The 20552-nt window shown below is 43.0% G+C and overlaps 1 protein-coding gene and 1 long non-coding RNA gene across 2 annotated transcripts in view; one reads left to right on the forward strand and one right to left on the reverse strand.

Moving 5' to 3' along the window:
• The first annotated feature begins 1120 nt into the window (after positions 1-1120).
• LOC125324722 lies at positions 1121-3443 on the forward strand. Its single transcript, XR_007203107.1, has 2 exons — positions 1121-2035; positions 2542-3443. It is a non-coding gene; the product is annotated as an uncharacterized LOC125324722 (long non-coding RNA).
• PLXNC1 (plexin C1) overlaps positions 3398-20552 on the reverse strand; it is a 71021-nt gene continuing 53866 nt past the window's right edge. Inside the window, exons 22-31 of the mRNA XM_048300967.1 lie at positions 19951-20128; positions 18628-18731; positions 14363-14417; positions 13270-13301; positions 13074-13181; positions 10988-11151; positions 10412-10559; positions 8442-8582; positions 8276-8350; positions 3398-6653 (exon numbers count right to left, since the gene is read on the reverse strand). Of these exons, the coding sequence (XP_048156924.1) occupies positions 6549-6653; positions 8276-8350; positions 8442-8582; positions 10412-10559; positions 10988-11151; positions 13074-13181; positions 13270-13301; positions 14363-14417; positions 18628-18731; positions 19951-20128 (1110 nt within the window). The 3' untranslated portion in view covers positions 3398-6548. The remainder of the gene's footprint in view (positions 6654-8275; positions 8351-8441; positions 8583-10411; positions 10560-10987; positions 11152-13073; positions 13182-13269; positions 13302-14362; positions 14418-18627; positions 18732-19950; positions 20129-20552) is intronic.

The following is a 20552-nucleotide window of genomic DNA, read 5'->3' on the forward strand; positions in this document are numbered from 1 at the left end:
ATGGTAGTCAGGTGAAGTCCTCAGCCAACTGGAAAAAGAGAAATATTTCTCCCATTTTTAAAAAGGGGAGAAAGGATGAACCATGAAACTACAGACCAATGTGCCTCACCTTTGTGTCTGGGATGATCATGGAGCAGATCCTCCTTGAAGATGTGCTGAAGCAAGTAAAAGACAAAGAGGGCATCCAAGGCAGCCACCATCACTTTACTATGGGCAAGTTGTGCCTGACCAACCTGGTGGCCTTCTATGGATGGAGTGATGGCAACAGTTGATAGAGGAACACCAACAAATGCCCTCATTTAGACTTCTGTAAGGCCTTTGATATGATCCTACATGACATCCTGATCCCCAGATTGAAGAGACATGGATTTGATGGATGAATAGCCATTCTGTGGATAAGGAATTGGCTGGATGGACACAGCCAGAGTTGTAGTCCATGGTTCTATGTCCAGGTAGTCAATGGTGATGAGTGGGGTCCCTCAGAGCTCAGTCTTGGGACTGGTGCTCTTCAGTACCTTCATCGATGACACAGACAGTGAGACGGAGTGCAGCCTCAGCAGGGTTGATGACAGGAAGCTGAGCTCTGCAGTTGACACAACAGAAGGAAGGGATGCAATCCAGAGGGACCTGGACAAACTTCAGTAGTGGGCCTATGAGGACCTTATGAAGTTCAACAAGTCCAAGTGCAAGAGTGCTGCATCTGGATTGGGCAAATCCCAGATGTAAATATACAGACTGGGAAAAGAAGACATTGAGATCAGCCTTGCGGAGAAGGACTGGGGAGTTCTCATGGATGAAAGGCTGGTGTGAACCAGCAGTGTGAGTTCGTGGCCCAGAAGGCAAGTCACATCCTGGGCCACATTAAAAGCAGCACGGCCAGCAGGGCAAGGGAGGCTTCAGGGAGCCATTATTCTTCCAGTACCTAAAGGGGGCTATAAAAAGGAAAGGGACTTTTTCTATGTCCAGAGTGTGTCAGGACAAGGGGCAATGGTTTTAAACCGAAAAAGGGCAGGTTTAGATATTAGGAAGAAATTCTTTGCTGTGAGGGCAGTGAGGCACTTGAAACAGGTTGTCCAGAGAAGTTGTGGATGCTCCATTCCTGGAAGTGTTCAAGGCCAGGTTGGATGGGGCTTTGCACAAACTGTGCTAGTGGAAGGTGTGCCTGCCCATGGCAGGGGGATTGGAACCAGATGATCTTTGATCCCTTCCAACATAAACCATTCTGTTTTTCTGTGAACTATTGCCAAGACTTCTTGACAAGGTGTGTTTTTCAGTATTTTTCCACAAAGTCAAAATATGAAATAATCTCAGCACAAGAGACTTTGAAAAACATTTTTCAAGGTTTGAGTTGTTTAAAATAAAACTGACATTTAGTATAAAAATTATAACAATTTTTAAGAAATCCTTTAATATTTACTTGATAATATCATCTAGCTCCTTCAGTGTAAAAGTTAATGTATACTACTCTGGGTTGCAGTGTTGATCACTAACAATGCTGTAATCCACATCTAGGTTGGTATTTTGACCTTGACAACGTGCCTCTTGTATTTTTATAATGGAAATAGGCAATAATTGTTTTTTTAATATAGCAGAGATTAGTATAACAAATTGCCTTCACATTATATAAATGTAAGGCTGTATTTGTTCCTACTCTAATTTGTTAACTACAACAAAAATATTTATTCCCCATTGAATATATTTATTTAATTTTTTTTTTCAGTTCACTATCAGTCCAGTAAAGAAAATGTGTGAAGGATCATTTATTTATTTATTTATTTATTTATACTTGATAATGATGACGTTCCTGGAACTGTAGGAATTTTTTTATTTGGGGTTTGTTTGTTTGTATTTGGTTTGTCGTTCTTTGTTTTCAAAACACTGCAGCAAAAGCATGGGACAGTGAGAATACGCTGGGCAATTTCTTGTAATATTTATTGGGTATTGCTCTTAGACTGTAGGAATAGTGGAAGAATGACACTGGCATTGACTCAACTTTTCTCTCCAGAGGCTGCAGTTTTCATTTTCCACACAATGTGTAAGTATTTGTCCTGGTTCTGGCCAGGACAGCGTTAATTTTTGCAGTAGCCAGGAAGGGCCACAGCTGGGACCTGGGGTTATTCTACACCACCTCATTTTCCGGGAACAGGGGAAGGGGATCCTTCTGGGTCATGTAGCATGCCAGGCTCCATGCAGTGAGCAACCACGTGTGAATCTGCCTCCCTTCTACCCTCTGTCATCAGTATTGTTGCTGTTACTGATCATTTTCTTATCTCATTGCTGTTTCCAGTAAGTTGTTCTTATCTCAACCCATGATATTTACCTCTTCTGCTTCCAATTCTCCTCTCCATCCTCCTGCACGGTAGGGGAGGTGAGGCAGTGGGAGAGCAGAGCATGGTTTGGAGTGTGTCAGTGGGAGCACTAAATTGGGCAATGGCATTCCTAAACCAGGGCTGCACATTCTTGGGGAATTTGTTAAACTTCTCTGAGGAAAAGAGTGTAGCTATTAGAAGTAACAGAAGCTATTTCTGCTGCCTCCTGCAGGATGAAGTTGTACAAAGTAACTCTCAGCCTGAGCCAGCTTTGCCAAATGGAATGGTCACCAGTGTCTACCAGCATGGAATGGTTGCAAAGAGCAGCTGTTGGCAGCCTCATGTTTCTGTCCCCAGCTCTGGCTGTGTCAGCAAGGTGCCCACTGATGTCAGGGGGCAGAGGACGTTTATACAAACTAGGTAAGACCTGGAGGGCAGAAAAAGGGTAATAGCAGGAGGAAGAATGATGATCAGCACCTGGTTTGTGGGCTGCCTTTCCCAGTTGGTCTCAGGCTTTTTGTGTGAAAGCTTATTTCCTGAATAAGGTGTTCCTGAAGCACCTTCTCCTGAAAGAAGGATTATGCAGTTATCATCCTTTTAAACATTTTTAGCTTTTTAAAAGTATCATCACCCTCAGAGCCTTTAAGCAGTGCAGTTGTAGTGCAAATCCTAAAGGCTGTGTGGAGGTGTGGCAGGCACTGCACAACCAGACTGTCCCTGGCCTGTTGCTGCTTCCCACACGTGGGAGAGCAGCTGGGAATCCTCCAGCCCAGGGAATCCCCCTCCATTCAGACTCTGCAGGAGGTCACTGCTCAGCTGCTGCTGGGGTTTAGGCCAGTGCCTCCCCTCCCCAGCATCATCAGGTGTTGTATTGTACCTTCTTGTTCCTGTTCTTCCCAATTTCAGTGTGATGGAAATGTGCTGTGCTGACCTGCATGGCTCCGTCCTGAAGCCTTGCAGGGCTGCAGCTGCAGCAGTATTTCTCACGTGATGCCCCTCCATGTCTTACACTCCATTCCTTGCATGACCTTGCATCGTTACCAGCTGTGTTTGCTTTTTTGTAACCACTTTAAAGTACACAATCAAACTAACCTCCAAATGCTTTTATTCTAGATAAACCCATACAAACACCAACATGTTTTTGTCATTTGCACTTTTTTTAACCATTCATTTTAAACAACAGATTTAACTTCTGTACAACAGGAATTACTTTACACATTAGTAAGGTTTGACTTCAAACTAGATGACTGCAAAATAATGCTCTGTAAGCTAGTGTTAGAAAACACGCTGTTTGCCATAGCAGTTTGCCTGTAAACATGGGAAAGTAAGTTGAAGAGAAGTTTGTTTTTCATTGCTGAGGATGTGATTAGAACTGTTGTGTTGCCATAATACCCATAATAGAGGTGGTTCTTCTTTTCTGTGTAACAGTAATGGCAAATTGCAGATACGGAAGGTGTGTCAATGTTTTGTGTGCTGACCCAAACCTACCAAAAGAGCCACAATCACTTAATTATACTTCACATCACTTCGTGAGATCCACTTGATGGGTTACAAAGTCCCAGCATGACTTAAAAATGGTTTACTAACAGAGTGACGCTGTTTAGGAGGCTTGAATAAAAGGCAATAATCCTATTCCAGGCTGTAGGTAAAGCTACAGGGCCTGCTTCAACACATACTTAATCTCTAGAAATCATTAAAGCTATTGTAGCAAACAAGCAGTAGTACAAATACAGAATAGGACTGATTTTCATTTCCTCATCAATATAAACACATATAGTGAAGTTCACAGGATCAGACCCACGCAAACAGATTATATTTTACAGCTTTTCAAGCAGAAATGTTGGGAGTTGTTGTTTCTGCCTGTACAGAAGGTTACTGTTGAACAAAACTATCACAGTTCATTTGAATGCACTGCCAGCAAACACCTGAAGTGGAAGAGAACTAACTGGAAAGTGTAATCCACTCATGCCTCTCCCTCAATATCAACTACTGTGCTTTTTCTATTTATTTGATGCTGCTTTAAAATGTTAGATTAAGAACGATAAAAATCAAGCCCTTACGTGCAGGTATTCTAAACTTAAGTGCCAGTCAAGCCACGGTCCACTCCTTTAGGACAGAGGGCAAGATAGGTTAGAGGTGGGTGGGTTTTTTTCTGATTAAAATTGAACTTATCAAAATACATTGTGCCAGGCAGAGAACTGCTGAAAGTACTGCAACATTGTAGTGCAGTTTCCTGAACAAAGCCATACATTCCATCAAGTATAAAGTGTAAACTTAATAGCAAGTGTAAGACTTGAATTAAAAAAAAAAACCAACAAAGCCATCACAGTATGGGTTGGCTGGTGGCTGCCCTCTCTGGTATGCAAGAGGAACAACTTGTGCAATCACATGGTAGGGAGGGGGCAGAGCAGCAGGACGGTGTTTTTGTGTTTGCCTTTCTCCATCCACATTAACAGCCCGCCTTCCTCCTGCCACAGGTGGCTGGTGTGTGCTGGCACTGGCCAGCCGCGGGATTGGGCCTGATGCCAGCTGCCTTTGTGGCCAGAGCAGGCAGCGTTAGCACCACTGGCCTGAGCTATGGGGCTCCTCCAACCGTGGGACCCTTCACTGCCTGGGAGCCCTGCACAGCTGGCTCTGGCTGCTCACAGCCCCAGCACTGGCTTTCTGTACCAAACTGGGCCCTCTGTGCCATTCACAGCCTTATGGCACCTTTCCCACTGCCCGGGCAGGTGACAGCTCTTCCCTCTCCTGTGGGCCACTGTGCTACACCACTCACCTCCAGTGGTGGATCCCTCCAGAAGTGTATGGAAACGGATCTCCGTGTCATCAATGCCTTACTTCAAAATCTAAGCCTCAGAACGTGCCTCCTGTGACTGAAGCAGAGTCCATGGTGACAAAGCATTTAGCTCTGTAGCAGAGGGTGGGGCTGTGCTGGTGCTGTGGTAGAGCTGGAGCCATGGCTGCTCCTCCCTGGCTTTGCTCAGTAGCCAGTGCACCAGCCTCATCCCAGCAGCACAGCTATGCACTTGCTTTCCAGCTGGGCCGACTTTAGCCACCAATGCAAATGTAATGGGCACCTTCTTTCCAAAAGGGCCAAGCCTCAAAAAACCCCAGGCGGACTAAGGCAGACAGTTACCCCTCCCCACCCCAACCCCAGCACATTTGTATCAGCTTCTCATACACAGTCAGAGATTACACCAGTCCTCCTGTTCTTACATATTATTAAACTAACCTTTGACCTGACCCCCCCCCCAACATGCTGGCTTTAGGTCTGTGAGGCCCTTGTACACAGATGGTAAGGCTGGCCAGGACTGTCAGCACTGCTGCATGGGCCGATCATGCACCTGAGGTCAGGTTTGTGCACCGAAGTGCAGCCATCGTCAGCTGCTTCATCAAATCACAACAGTGTTCTGATGCAGTGCAGTTTCAGCTGTGAAGCTGCTCACAAGTGTTTCACAGCTTATTTAAGGATGGAAAGGTAAAAAATGTAAACACAGACTGATGGTGGCTGAATGCCCTTCTCCAAAAGCCTCCCCTCATTTCCTCCCGTCAGTGGTTGGCTTCACTTTGGACATGGAATTTTTAACCTAAGGAAGGTAAGTCCTGCCATGTGGCATTTGGCCTTCAAACTTCAGACCCACTTTTTCTATTAAACACACATCCTAAGTGCCACTTCGGTGCCAGGTTGTTATTGGGTTTGTTGTTGTGTTTGTTTTTTTTTTTTCTGAACAGGAACTAGCGAACATCATTTGACTGGAAGGAAGGAAGGAAACTGTAGCTGACCCGTATTCTAAAGCCGGAGCTCACCCTCACAGTTTGCCAAGCTGCTGAAAGGATGTGGCAAAACATCAGCTTTTTCTCTTAAAAAAAAGAGCTAAGCAACTTGCAAGTTCACGTGGGCAACTCTGAACTTATAGTGTATTTTGCACATCTCCTATGACCTTGTTTAGAAGTAAGCAAAAAGCTTACTAGACAGTATTTTTGAACCAAAGGGTTATGTGTGTTCAAGTACCTAAAAATGCTGACCCTGCCAACATTAGGTTCACTTTGACATGCTCCTGTGTGAATATGTAACCCTGCCCATATTTTGTTCCCCATCGTAGATTACTTGGAATGGTCAGAGTGGAGAAGAGTGTCCAAACGTTTCAAACCCTGTACATATTGTCAGTCAAAACAGTTTTGGGAGCAGTAGCGCTAATTTAAAATCCCCCACAGTGATGCTGTGAGTCAGTGCTCTGCTCAATGCCATTTGCATTTTTTCTTTTCGTCAAATAAGGCTTTTAGTTGCTGGAGCTGTTTCTGGACTTCTTCAAACCCCCGTTCTCGCTCGAGTTTGCTGACAATCTGTTAACAATTAGCAAAAGAGAGAATAATTTTTTTAATGCTTATTTTACTTGCTATTTTTTAAAGCCTGCTTTTCCATTCTCAAACAACTACTCACAGAAAAACCCATCTGAATGCCTGCTTATCTGTAAACATTCTTTTCTGGCTTTAACACTTTATTTTGGTAGTATTCCTTTCAAGTCATTCTGATCACAGGATTTGCAACACTTTCACAAAAGAATGACTGAGCCAAGCAAAAAAAAACCCAAAACACATTCAAAACATGCTCATCTCTCAGAGTGTGAGGCAAGGGCAGTGCTCCAGTTTTTACCCTAGAGAAGATTTGCAAATGACATTTCATTTCTCTTCCTCTGCCCTCTAAGCTGAGGGCAATGAACTGCCTCTTTTCCTCTAACTCACCTAGTTGGCTCTGGCCCAGGAATAGAGCACTAGTGCTGTCTGAAACCTCTGCTGGCAATGCTACACAGAGACAGGTCTCAGTAAACAATGAAAGAGGTTTAGCTGATCCCAGTCAAAAGCCAGAGGGGGAAGAGCAGAGGGAAGATTTCCTTCTAAGGATGGGCTAAGTTTAGCCAGTACTAGCTTCAAAAAAGCAAAAATGGACACGAAGACCAGAAAGTACACTGAATGCTCCCGTATCAACCCCATTTTAATGAGCTTAATAAAGGGTGATTAAGGCCATTCTGAGTATCATCCCAAGCTTGTTTCAGGAGGTGAAGATTTGATGCTGAATCCAGATAATTTGAGATGGTAGAGATCAGAAATGGTAAGCCAGCTAACAGGTGACTGAGAGCTGGATGACTACAGCAAGTGCTGGTGCTGTGCTGCTGAGAATGAAAGAGAGAAAGGCCTGGTTGCTTGGAAACCCAGACAACCTGCTGGAAGCGTAAGGAGGCCTTCAGGCAACACACCCCAGCTGGCTCGTATCTGAGTCCCTGCACAGGCACACACACAGCCTCTGTTCAGGATGCTGAGCAAAACGGAGTGGAGAATCCTATAATGCAAAGTGGAGGACAGGGATTTTCTTAGAAAGCAGCTTAGAGGTAACCTGTGACTAAGTACTTTCAGCTGAGAAAAGATTTCTTTTGTTAGTAATAGCAGGGACTGGAAGCTTCTCTTTAAGAGAAAGGCTATTAGAGCAGAGCATTAAGAGGGCTAGGATGGGAAAGGAGCAGACGCCTCTTGCTGCAAGGCCATGTGCTCCACTGAGGTGTTTGCACTGTTAAATTGAGAACCCTGGTGCTACAGTCTAATCTGATTTCTGAACCTCCAGGGAAATGGAGCGCATGCACAGGAGTTGTGACAGGCATTTGCAGAGAGTCTGCAAACACAGTAAAACAAGAAGCCTAGACTATATAGGAACTTCCTCAAAACTGCAGGGAGAATTTTACTGCTATTGTCTCTGTGCAATACAGCAGTGACAGTAAAGGTACACTGACAAACCTTTGGCGTGTGCCCCCTCAGAGGGTGCCCCTCATGGCTCAGCAGAAGGGGCAGCCTCAGCTGCATTACAGAGGGGCTGCCTCTGGAGTGGCAGCCAGCAGCTTGCCCAGCAGCCCAGCCCTTGGTTACTGCATCAAGCCCCACATTAAGGATTAAGCAGAAATTGCAAATGTGCTTACCTCATCATAGTATTTCACTATGTATTTGTAGATTTCAAACAAGGCCACTTTCTCATTAAATTCATTTTCATGTTTCTAAAACAGAAAACAGTTCTGGTCAGATACTTCTTTAAAAAAACCCAAACTTAACATGAAAGCAAATGAAGTTGCTGCTTCTCAACCATACCTTAGATTCCTGAGCTAGAAATTCTTCAACCTCTGCAGTGGTCAATGGAGGCAGATCCCTGATGGCTTTGTAGTACGCTTTCACCTCCTTCTTGTAGAGCGGAATGTCCTTAGCATAGAGAAGTTTATTTGTTGGTGCTTCCTTAAAAGAAAAAAATTGAAGCCTTGTAACTTTTCCCAGCACAGAATTCCTAAGGTTCCACCTCCACACAGTTAATTGCATCTAATTGTGTCTGTGTGACTCATTTTTCTTTGCTGTGGTTATATACAAGGAACCAAGGTTATGAAACAAAGATGCAAACCAGAGGCAGGACCTCACTAATAGTGTATTGTGTTTCATGACAGTTGCCATGTAATTATTTCTGTTGACATCAGGAGTGATGACGTTTTGTCCCTCAGACATATTTTTCTTTCTCACTTCCTCCTTACAGGTCCCTAGACCTGAAAGATTGTGAAAGCTGAACCAAAGGCCCGGGGCTGATACCCTATTTACACACACGATTCAGCAGTACTGCTGAAAGGAAAGCTCCCTGGCAGTAACACCAGAGTCTTGTTAGACATTGTCCTGGCAGAGGTTCCCCTAAATCTCTTTGGTCCCTACTTCCCTCAGGGGTTTGAGAGCATGGAGAGCTGACTGCCAGACACACACAGCCAAAAGGATTTTTTTTCTTCACCCCAGGACTTCAACAATCCAGGTCAGCACTGAACCTACCCATGAGGTTTAGGCTCATTTGAGGAAATAAGTACTGACACTTGTGATAGGAGCCAAGACCCCACCTGGAAAACTTATTTTCAAAATGTGAAAGTGGGGGCTGGTAGTTTCCTGTTGAAGTTTTGGGCAATAAATGACACAACCATGTGATAGCTTGTCACCACTGTTTCCAATGTGTGATGAAATAATTTAAATGTTTGTTTTCTAAATGGCTAAAAGATGTTTCAAGATCAAAGCCAATCATGAAAGTAAATACATCTTAGTACTAAAAGGTCACAAGATGTTTACTGTATTGCAAACCTTTATCAGGGTTCAGCACCCCTTTTCAAATAGCTAACAGGAGATGTTTCAAACAATACTTCACAGTGGATGTTTAGCACAGAAACCTAACAACCATGCTCATTTGTAGTTTTTCCATCAAGGAAGTGATGTGATTAGCTTTAATTTATGATACTCACTACTAAAGTAAGATAAATAAGCACATTATTTACTATTTCCCTTTAACAGCTGAGCAGTTGGATCAGATCACATAGGAAATTAGTCAATTTTTATATAAATTCTTTTAGGCTAAAAAGTCTCTAGCCTGTTTTTCTTGGTAGCATGAGCCTGAACAAATGCTTCCTGCTTTGGTCCAAAGAAAAGGAAAATACCCTGGGGGAAAATGAAGTATTTCTGATCTCCAGAGTTCCAGACACTGTACTAAAGAGTTTTTGAATGTAAGATTTCTGAACTTGTTGCTCCAGCAAATAATTTTGCATATAAAAAGGGAGTAGCTAACACATGTGAAAGGAACTGTTTCAAACTTCAGAGGTCTTTCAGTATTCTTACAGCTTCCACTAGCTTATTGTATGAGTCTTCTGCACACTGGTGTGTGGCAGACAAAATTTGGACTACTTATCAAATAATGTTAATACTTTTAAGACCCTTGTTTAAAACTACATTAAAACTTCATTAAAATCTTACAATTTCCACCTCTGCCACATATTGTGTAAACACACTGTGCAGAACTGAACTGCAGAGAAAACAAGCAGCAGATAACTATAAATAAGGCATTTTTAGATACAGTAGCTGTATCTGTCTACTGGTGAATTCCTCAAAGTCTCAGGAGACTGAGCAACGAGGAATGGAAACCCAGCTTAATTAGGTCCCTGACAATTCTGCCCCCAATATCAGCAGATCCAGGACTTCATCATCTCAATCATTATATAGTTGAAAAAGACTTTGGTTGAGAAATTAGTAGACTGGAGGGGCAGTGTTACCTTCCCCAGTGTCTGCTCTGCGAGAGAAAAGGCATCCATGAAAGCTTGTGCGATTACAGACAAACAGCCATCTATGTGTGAAGTCTTCTTAATATCAAAGACAAACTGGGGATTCTTCAGGATGTTCACCCAGAAGCGAAGAGGAAGACTAGACAGAGAAAGAACAAACATCTTTAAAATTGACTGCTCAAGTAGCACAACTGCTTTAAAATGGTTCTTAATTGCAACTGCACTCATGGAATGAAGCACATTCCTGGGCTGCTTCTTCAAGCTAAAAAAGGGGTCAGGGAACAAAGGCTATGGAACAAACACATCTGTCAGGCACCCAGCTTCAAACAATGCTCTCAATCCACAGCTACTTTTTTCAGAGTGTGAAGTCAGTGTGCAGACTGCACAGACATGGAAGCTCTGGTGGCTTGTGTTGTATTGAATCAATACACTAAAGTTACTGTTATCCACAAAGCCAAACCACATCTTATTCCCAGACACGCCAAAATCTTACTCTTCTGATCACACATGACACATTCCATCTTTGCAACTACATTTTCAGAAAGCACATGCATCCCATGGGCATACCTGTTGGTTTTCCATATGTGGACCACATCAGGATCAGTAATTTTTTTGCTCTCAGCCTGGGCATCCAAAAAGTCAAAAAAGTACTTGATGGCAACAGGTGCTTTATTGTTGGGTAAACTCCAAATGCTCCTGAAGAGCTTTTCAACAACTGAATGAATTGCAACCTGAAAGTAACAAAGTTAATATTCTGTTATTATTACACGAGAAAAGAATAGGATCTTTTACCTCAGAGAGCTTAGTGTGCCCCAAGACAACCACACACAGAAATTACAATATGCTTGTGGCAAACATTGAGGCCATAGGTTACTGGCAAACAAGACAGTAACAAAAATGAGACTACAATACACCACAGTGAGCTCCTTCCATATGTCACATGTCCTGTTTCTCTGCTGACAGGAGAATTGTGTTGAACTCTACGATAAATCATAGGTGGGAAGAACCACTTGGGCTAATAAAGACAACATCAACTCTTGGGATCCTGTTGCCACTGTTGCTAAAGGCATTGGAATTTGTGACTGCAAGTAAGAGGGAGGTGAGAAAAAGCAGTTTAGCCTGTTTCCTAGAGCACTGGTCTTCAAGGTGCCATCTGTGACACGTGCTCAACACGTGCTCATCAACACTTCATAGCCAAGTGGCTCTGGCATTTGATCTAATTCTAGGATAACAGCTTTGGGTGCTATAAGAACACACTTCTCTCTAATGTTAGAGAGAAGAACTGAAAACTGGGTATTTCTGATACAAAAGGGAAGATATTTGGCGCACTAAAGGAAGGGTTTGGTTGTTGCTGGACTCACTGACATAGTCACAGAGTATTCATAAGTAGAGGCAAACAAAGCAAAACACTGTTTTGTGCTTTTTTTTCTTCACATCTGTTCTGAAGCTCAGTTCGGCACAATCTTCTCTTGACAAGAATGATTTAAGCATATCCCAGGGCCTTGAATACTGGCCAGTTCACTTCATGTGGTAAACTCTCACAATTGTGTCTGTGTGCATGTATGGGAGAGAGGGGAGCAGACAGAGAGATGGTGTGATGCAATTGCCTTTAGTGCACAGCCTATCACGAGAGGAATTTCACAGCTCTGTTGTTCAGGGCAGTGTCTTACTTTGGAGAAGGAGATGATTAATTTAAAGCCCTTTAAAAGGACTGTTTCTAAAGAGCTTGAACTTTTTTTCTGTATCTCAGTCTTCCACCATAAGACATTACTGGTTTACTCCAGCAGTTCCTGAGGGCTCATGTTAGTTTTCGCAGGTAATGAGAAATGACCAGTCTTCACTCTCACTTTAGGGACTCTCCCAAATTACTTCAGATGCTATCAACAACCTAATTAAATAATGATTGATAGATTTTTAAATGCAAGAAGGCTATAATGATCATCCCTTCAGGCCTCTTGCACAGCTCTCAGTGTTGTGTGCCCATTAATATTTAATGCAATAAGCTGTTGCAAAGTTTTCTAACCATTTTGAGTAAGTCAGAAACAAGATGACGTTACTGGAGGGAGTGAGCAGGACTTATTCCTATGGAATGCACATTGTATAAATTAGGTAGTGGTATTATAAATCCTAAGGACCTTGCTTTTAAAATTAATCTGGTTATTTTGAATGCTTAATCTGAAACCCTAACAGATTATTTCATTTTATGGGCAGTATTTTGTGAAACTCAGGCTTCAGAAGTTGTCTCTAAGCTGGGCAAACTCTAGAGCAGAGTGAGGAGATTGTTGACTGAAAGCTGTCATTCCAAAAGGGTTCATTCTCACTCTATGGGACTCTGTGGTAAAAACTCACTTTCCATAAGCTAAATAACAACCTTTTTTCTTTAACCTGAAAAAAAGGTTGTGCTTACTGAGGAGATACTATGTGTAATAGACAATTTTAGAACCCTAGCGTTAGAAAACCTGAAATGTGTCTCTCTTTGCAAATGGTCATAGCCATAGTTAGTGCAGTGATTTTTTATATGCTACCTTTTCATTTAAGATTTGATTTACACACAGGAAGTCTGCACAGTTTCTGGTTTAATTTGTGTTTCTGTTATGCTAAACTAGCCAAGACAACATCAGCCCTCCCCCAAAAGAAAGCCTTTACAGTTTACCTTGGTTGACAGAAGTTTTGTGAGATACATTTCTTTCACTTTGAATTTTTGCTTTCCTTTGTGACCTGCTCCCTTTACATCTTTGTTTGCTTCCGAGTCTGGTAAAATCTGTCATGAAGAGATTAGAGAGATTACACAGATCCAAATACAGCTCAGTATTAAATCTACCACTTAGCAGTGTAATGACTCAACTCACCAAATGACAGTGTTCATCTGAGTAGTCCACATCTAAACAACAAAAGCAGAGAGCAAACAGCCATTAATGAAACACATGGCTACAAGCTTGTGAGTTCTGCTGGTCTCTGGGCCACGCAACAGAGTGCATCCAGAATGCCCAGCAAGCCGTCAGTGTCATCCTTTCCTGCCTGCAGTGTGGGGGAAGCCTCTGAGAAATGCACAGGCCCTGTGCACCTCCCTAGTGACAACCTGTAGCTTGAACCACTAAGGTACAGCATCCTATCTGCTGCAGGGGTAAGCTGGCAGCAATCACAGCTCCTCTGAAGGGAGGACAAGGTAAGATGATTGCAGTGGTTTAAGTCTCTAAGAGTGCTGAGTGCAAGTAGGCTGAGGTCAGGCTTGAATGTAATGGCTGGGAACAGACAACCTCATTTTTGCTGAGGGAGAGGCCACCCCAGTGAGATGAGAACGTCTCTCCTAACACTGATGATAAGGAAACACGTGTTAGGAGTGTGTTTTTTCACAGGGGCTACAGAAAGTTCTGCCCTCATCCACCAGCTGGGTGGGAGCAACCTGCGTTACAGGGCTGGGTGAGATGAACTGACCTCCTCTGTAAGCACCCTGTATCTCTTGACATGCTGTTGAGACAGCCAAGACAGAGCTTTCAGAAACACAGTCAAGAGAATAAGGAAAATTACCGAAGAGTGGGGGTTTTATCATTCCTGTCTCTGGACAGTGCAGCACTATGTCTGTGATGCACAGTTCTGGGCACCAGGGAGAGGCGTATTCCCTGGGCTGGTTTCAACAAGTCAGCGCTTTGTGTCACCTGGGCTCCCTTGTCCTGCTTTCCTGCCTATGAGCCTGTATCTCCAAGCAATCATTTGCTGAGGACTGTAAGCCCTTCTGTCCTTCTTTCCTTTGCCTCCTTTCCTCCTTTTAGGCTCACCATGCCTGCCAGAGGCCCAGAGCCAGGGCTCTTCACTTGGCTCAAGTATATCCAAGTACCCATTTCTCTGACCTCCAACTGACCAAGATACAATCTGTCACAGCTCAGTTCTCTGCATTCCCAACCATTCCACACAAAAGTTAAAATAGGTTGCAGTCCCTGTTACCTGATCGGCTATTTGCCTTCTTTTTGAAGACTTTTATGGTTGCTCCATTTGAAATCTGAAAGCAAAAACAAACATCATGCTGAAACAAAACTGCTTAGAATTCATGAAAGCCTCAGTTTCATTTCCTCTGTCCCTCAGCCCATGGCAGTGCAGGGCAGCCCAGCCCACTTCATTCCCCCCACAGTGTGCACAGCTTTCAGCAGGCAGCCAGGGCTGGGCTTTCAGGCACCGGCAGTAGCTGCACTTTGTCAGGATTACCCAGCCAGGTGGGAAGGCACCTCTTCCAATGCACCAGCCTTGAAGACCTTTCCCTTCCTTCGATTTTTCTAGTTCAGCCCATATGTGGACGTTGTCATTTTCATGTACTGCTCTGTGCTGTTTCTGGCACCCATCTTTCTATAGATTTCTCAGGTTAAATTCTCTGGCTCCAGTGCAATAGGATCTTATGGGAAGGTGAGGCAGGGAGGTGCACACAAAGATGAATTCTCTTCTGGTCCCCTTTCCTTCAGCTCAGTCTGTTCTACCTGTGTCCTACGGAGGGGCAATTTTGAGGGTTTAGTCTGGTGCTCCCAAGAACTATTTTCAAACTGAGCAAAATATTTATACACGGTAAGATCAAGATCCTTATCTTACCATCTTGGGATTTCTAGGAAAAATCTACCTCCTCCTTCCCTGAATTTATAGTGCTGCCAGGATGTTACGCATTATCTTTAAAACAAACTGGCAAGCCATGCTTTTATTGTCAAAGAGTAACTAAAAAATGGCTCCCACTGAGAACTACACCACTGCTCTGCTATCAAATGTTGAGTCTTGCCAAGTGCTAGTGTACTTGCCTCTATAATTACAAAAACAACCGGCCAGTTCTAGGAAGGGATCTCTGCCAAAATAATTTAAGTGTTTTTTAAACCTTGGCAGCCAGCCTGGTGTGAGAAACCAGTTTAAACATTAAGATACTCTATCAAAAGCTGTGTCTTGTGCCAAAAAAATCTGCACTTACATTTGCTCCCGGAAAGTAAATGCAATCTATTTTATAAGTAAGATTTTTTTGCAGAGATTCCATCTATCACACAGAGTTTCAGAACTATTTTAGATAGCACAGAACACTTGAAAACTGCACTACAAATAGGAATATGCTCTAAGGCTAGCCTGTGAGGTGATACAAACACCCAGACAGTCCTCCTACTTGGCCCTGAAGATAGATAAACAGGAACAGTGCTACCCAGCAGCTCACCCCCTCCTGGAGAGACGTGGGCAACATGCTGCCTCCATTCCCTCCCCAAGAAGTAGGAGGGCAGCTCAGTGCTGAAATGTGTTGGCTTCTGTCCCAAGGGAGATGGGCAGAGCTCAGAGGGAGAACAGTGCTTCCTTCTGGGAATCAGAGGCAGTGCTGCAGTGCAGCCATGACCAAAGCCCACACTCTAGGTTTTATTTTTGGGACAAATTATGCTTTTAGCAGTGAGTAGACCATGCTTTCCTTCTTTGGCATGACTGCAGCAGCCATACTTGCTGTTTCTTTCAATGTGATCCAATTAAAAAAAACCACCAACATTACAAAAACCCCCTTCTTTTTGCATCTTGCTGTCTGAATCGCTTTTTGTGGTGCGCTGCTCCCATGGACACCTCAAAGTATCTTTGCTTTGTCAGCTGCATTACTGAGGGGGACAAACAAAGAGAGATCTCTTCCAATCCACACAACATGGAATACGGCTACTTTGGAAAACAGAAGGCGTGGTAGTGTGGCTCTATGGCTCCTGTTCCCCAGGCCTCCTGTCCTCACTGTAATCCAGTTCCTGTCATTGAGCTCCCGGGATCACACATTCAGACCTGCTCTACGGGGCTCTGCTTGCTCCTGGAATGTGTGATACTGGTATCAGTTGAGAAACTGGAGATCTGTGACCGGACAGCAGATCTGAAAGTGACTGTCTAACTCTCTTCTTGGGTGGGGAACAGGATGTCAAGATAATTAGCAACTTTCTTGTCATGGCTTGTGGTTATTCTCATGGAAGTGATAGTACAGACCTCATAAATAAACATATCAGTAACTCTCCTAGGAGCCAAAAAATTAGACCAAAAGTAGCACACAGGCCAGAGGCACATGAGAGTCTAACACAGTGGATTTTTTTCTCTTCACAAACACTACACAAAAATGTAAATGTACCATTCTTGCATATTTTAAAAACCTGTGTAGAAACTAAGTCTGCTTTTTCAAGATTGATTGGTGACTCTGGGACCTTCATAACACAACCCTAATGCTCCGGTGTCTTAAAAAGATTTGATGGTACTTCCTAATTTCAAACATCTGGTTACTTTCTAGCATGTAAGGCTGGCAAACAAAAAGAAAAATTACAGGCATTGTTGAAATGTAAGTCGGAATTTGTCAGGCAATGTTACTGCCCTCACAGTGTGTATGCAATGTTCCTTCTTCTTGCTATCTAGACACTTTTACAATCCTTTTTGTATCAATATGCATACAAGAAAAAAACTAAGATATGCTAATGGCTAATACTTGCCACTAAACTACTGCCTAAAATGCCACTGAGCTTTTGCCTAAAATGTACATTATTTTGTCAGTGCCAGAAAACGTGAACGAAAATATCTAAGAGACATGCAGTACAATTTCCATAAGGCAGCTGCTAAGCTATAATTAGTGTAGTTACAGCTTTGCAAAAACAACTGAGCCTCCTACCTAACTTGCATCTGCAAGAAACCATTGCCTGCAGAAACCTCAGACAAAACAAGGGCTGGGACAAAGATACCCAGGGATGACAGAGACCAGTGGAGCAGACTTATTTGCCATGAGGTCTGATACCCATGAGCCACGGTCCAGATGAGCAAAAGGCTGCTGGGTAAAAGCAGGGAGCACCTGCAATAGCTGCCTGTGGTAAAGAGGGCAGGTACTGCCACATTAGACAGAAGTTCAAACACCTAATCTGATTCTGATACACTGACCTTTGCTGCACAGGCTCAAACTGCAACACTACAATGTCCTAATTTGTACAAAATCTCTACAAGTGGAGTGGAGGAGATCACATGTTCATCTACAGATAAGATTCAAGACAGGCACAGGAAAAGCCACTGGATGGTGACTCTGAACATCTGGGTTCACTGCTGACCCCCGTGAGGTAAGGAGAGCAACAAATGCCTACAGAAATCTGTAAAGTGACTCCAAATAAGCTTGCTTCATATCTAAGCAGCCTTGTCCTCTGCCCAGGCTACAAAGTCCTGCTAGGAGTCCTTGTTTCTCTATGGATGGCACTGTATTTGCTCATGCAGACAGCAACATGTTCCGTGCTGGCTCAGGTTCCTCAGCACCATACTGCATTGCACAGCACAGACCTACAGCAGCAAAACTTCTAAATAAATAAAAATTTATGAGCATGTTAAGAGCCAGACTTTCAAATTCAATGAGGCATGAGGAAAGATCTCTAAAAGCACTCAGCACGATAACCTCCATTTCCAAAATCTATTTGTAAGCATCACATGTGAACTTCCATATCACCTGAGGCCAATCACCTGCTGCACCCTCTCCTCCAACATCTCACTCTCTATTTTGACTGGTGTCACTGAAAACTCCTTAGAGAAGTAATGCTGCTTGCTACACTTTCACAGCGTGCTACACCCAGAAGGGCTCTGCCACCAGTTGCAGTTTTTGAGTGATGTTGCAAGGATGGACAGATATTGCAGCATTGCAAACAACTGCTTTACGGGTACAACTGGAAGCAGAGGGGAAGACTTATGGTACAAGTGCCAACAGCAGATGGAAGCAGAAACAGAGAGAGAAAAAGGGGAAGAGACTGACACAGGAGGTATCAAGAAAAGAGAGAGAAAAGCCATCAATCCTTTTTATTCTGACTTGCAATGAGATTTCAGAAGTATCAATACTGCCTGTTCAGATAATCAAAATATGAGGTGGGATGAGGTAAGCAGTTGCTCATGGTACAACAAAATCTCAACAGCAGAGACTCAAAAAGTCCCAAGGCAATGTTCATAGCTGGAAATCAGATTCTGTTTTAAATGAAATGCTCAACAGAAGTAACAGTTTACATGGTATGTTTGAACCAAGCAACCCAACAACAAGGAAACCTCTGAACAATAACAGAAAACATGACTCATTGGCAAGAACGTTGTGTGCCACACAATTCTTTCTTTCTGTTGATGACACTCAGCTATGTCTTCAAGATCAATCGAGATTCTGCTGTGCAGATCACATTTGAGAGCTGTGGAGAAACAGCTTCTCAACTCATTGGTCTGGCTTCTGTGCTTACCTCATAATGGCCGATGGTATTTAGCTTCCTTATCCCATCCTCCAACACCTCTGAGGAACCATCAATATCTAACAGTTCTCTTTGCTGCTCCTCAGACACAAGTTCTGCAGTATGACAGCAACAGAAAACAGTTACATCCCAATGGCATTCTCACCATACAGATACTTGTAAAGAAAAACAACACCTAACTATTTTTGGACGAGGGACTCCCAACTGAGCTGTTTCTCTCTATCCTTGTGCTAGGTCACATGAAAGTGGTTTTGCACTCCCATACTTCTGATTCCTTTTCTGTGGTGATTGCCTGGGTGGCTTCCCTTTCAGCAGGTCTTGGTGCTTCACTTTGTGTTGGTCAAGGCAGAGTTTTTGGAGGTGCTTTCACCTAATCACTATACTGCTGCACAAGTGTACCCTGCTGTTAAGGTTACAGTGGGACTAGAAGAAAGGTTCCACAAGCCACTTCAAAGAGATCACTAAAATGAGCTGCGCAAGACTGCCATAGTACTTGTGAAGGGTGGTCAGGCACTTGTAAGGGATACACACACCAGATATGAAAGCAAATTGTGAACACTTGCCAACACAGAGTCTGAGAAGGTGAGGAAGGATCGACATCTTAGGGAGCAAGGCCAGCAGGTGACAAGTGCCAACAATATAGAGTTAGTTAGGTTTCCTACTGGAGTATGTGGGAAGTGGTAGGGTGCTGGCAGCTACAGATTTTTATCTGACCTTGGGCTCTTGAAAACCCAACAAGGAAAGGTGGTTTGACTCATCTGCTGGAACAGCCTTATTTACATCTGTAGATATTGTAGGTAACTTTGTGAGTCACAGGCAAACTATTATATAAACCTAATCTGCCTATAAATAAGCTTGTTTGAAGGCTCTTCTGATCAAGGGCAATGTAGGCCTGTAGGAAGGAAGGAAGGAAGGAAGGGAGGTAGGAGGAATAGTAGATAAGGACAAAAATATTTGATAATCATGATATATCATCTTATCCACTAACAAAATGTAACAACTGGCTGTACTAAGGTGGACGGGCCAACCACCTTACTTACCCCAGAAAAGGAATATAGGAATTATACATGTATAATAAATAACATCTGTTTGTTAACTGCAATGCTAAAGTCCTTGCAGAAGTGAAGCAGATATAGCTCAGTGTTCTAACTGGTAACATAAATGGTCTAGTTTTTGCCTCGAAATTCCTCACAAAAGCTATGTTCTGTATGAACTCTAAAAAGAATCAAAGCCAAAGGTAGGCATTCCTAACAAGAAAACTCCACAACAGACCAGTAAACTCCACGAAAACACAACACAGCGATATCCTCTTACCAAGACCAATTTCATCCAGCTGAAGACCATAGAGAAAGCCATTCTTATTAAAGAAAGCCTGAAGGCTCTTCTCCTTGGCTTGGCCTATGGTGTCGCAGTCCAGAACATTAACTTGAATAGTTTGGCAGGCATCTCCACTCTCATTCTCTGGGATTTTTTCAAAGATAATGTTCACTGTCTGGGGAAAGAAACACATGTTAGTCTGACTTACAGGGAATACCTGGCATAGGAAACCTACAAACTCCTGACAGATTTTCAGCACCCAAGAGATTTTTAGCTTATTTATTATTAAAGTTATTTTAAATAAAGATTATTTGAAGGAATTACACAAAGAAGCCTTTAGAATTCTTCCTGCTCAAAAAATCAAAGCTATATCTATAGCTATGTATTTCCAAAAGTGTATTTTGTCTTCTGCTTTTGTGCAAATGTATTTCAGTGAATTAAAAAAAAACAAGAGACGAGGAAGAATTACAATGCATGTTCCAAAGAAAAGCAGATCTTTTATGTAAAATGAATGCCTCAACAGCAAAACTGTAAGCAACAAGAGATCTGATAAGGTTGTTGAGTAAGTAGTCACGGTAAGCATGATTGATTCTGAGTGG

The sequence above is a fragment of the Corvus hawaiiensis genome, chromosome 4 (assembly GCF_020740725.1).
Source record: "Corvus hawaiiensis isolate bCorHaw1 chromosome 4, bCorHaw1.pri.cur, whole genome shotgun sequence".
Lineage (NCBI taxonomy): Eukaryota > Metazoa > Chordata > Aves > Passeriformes > Corvidae > Corvus > Corvus hawaiiensis.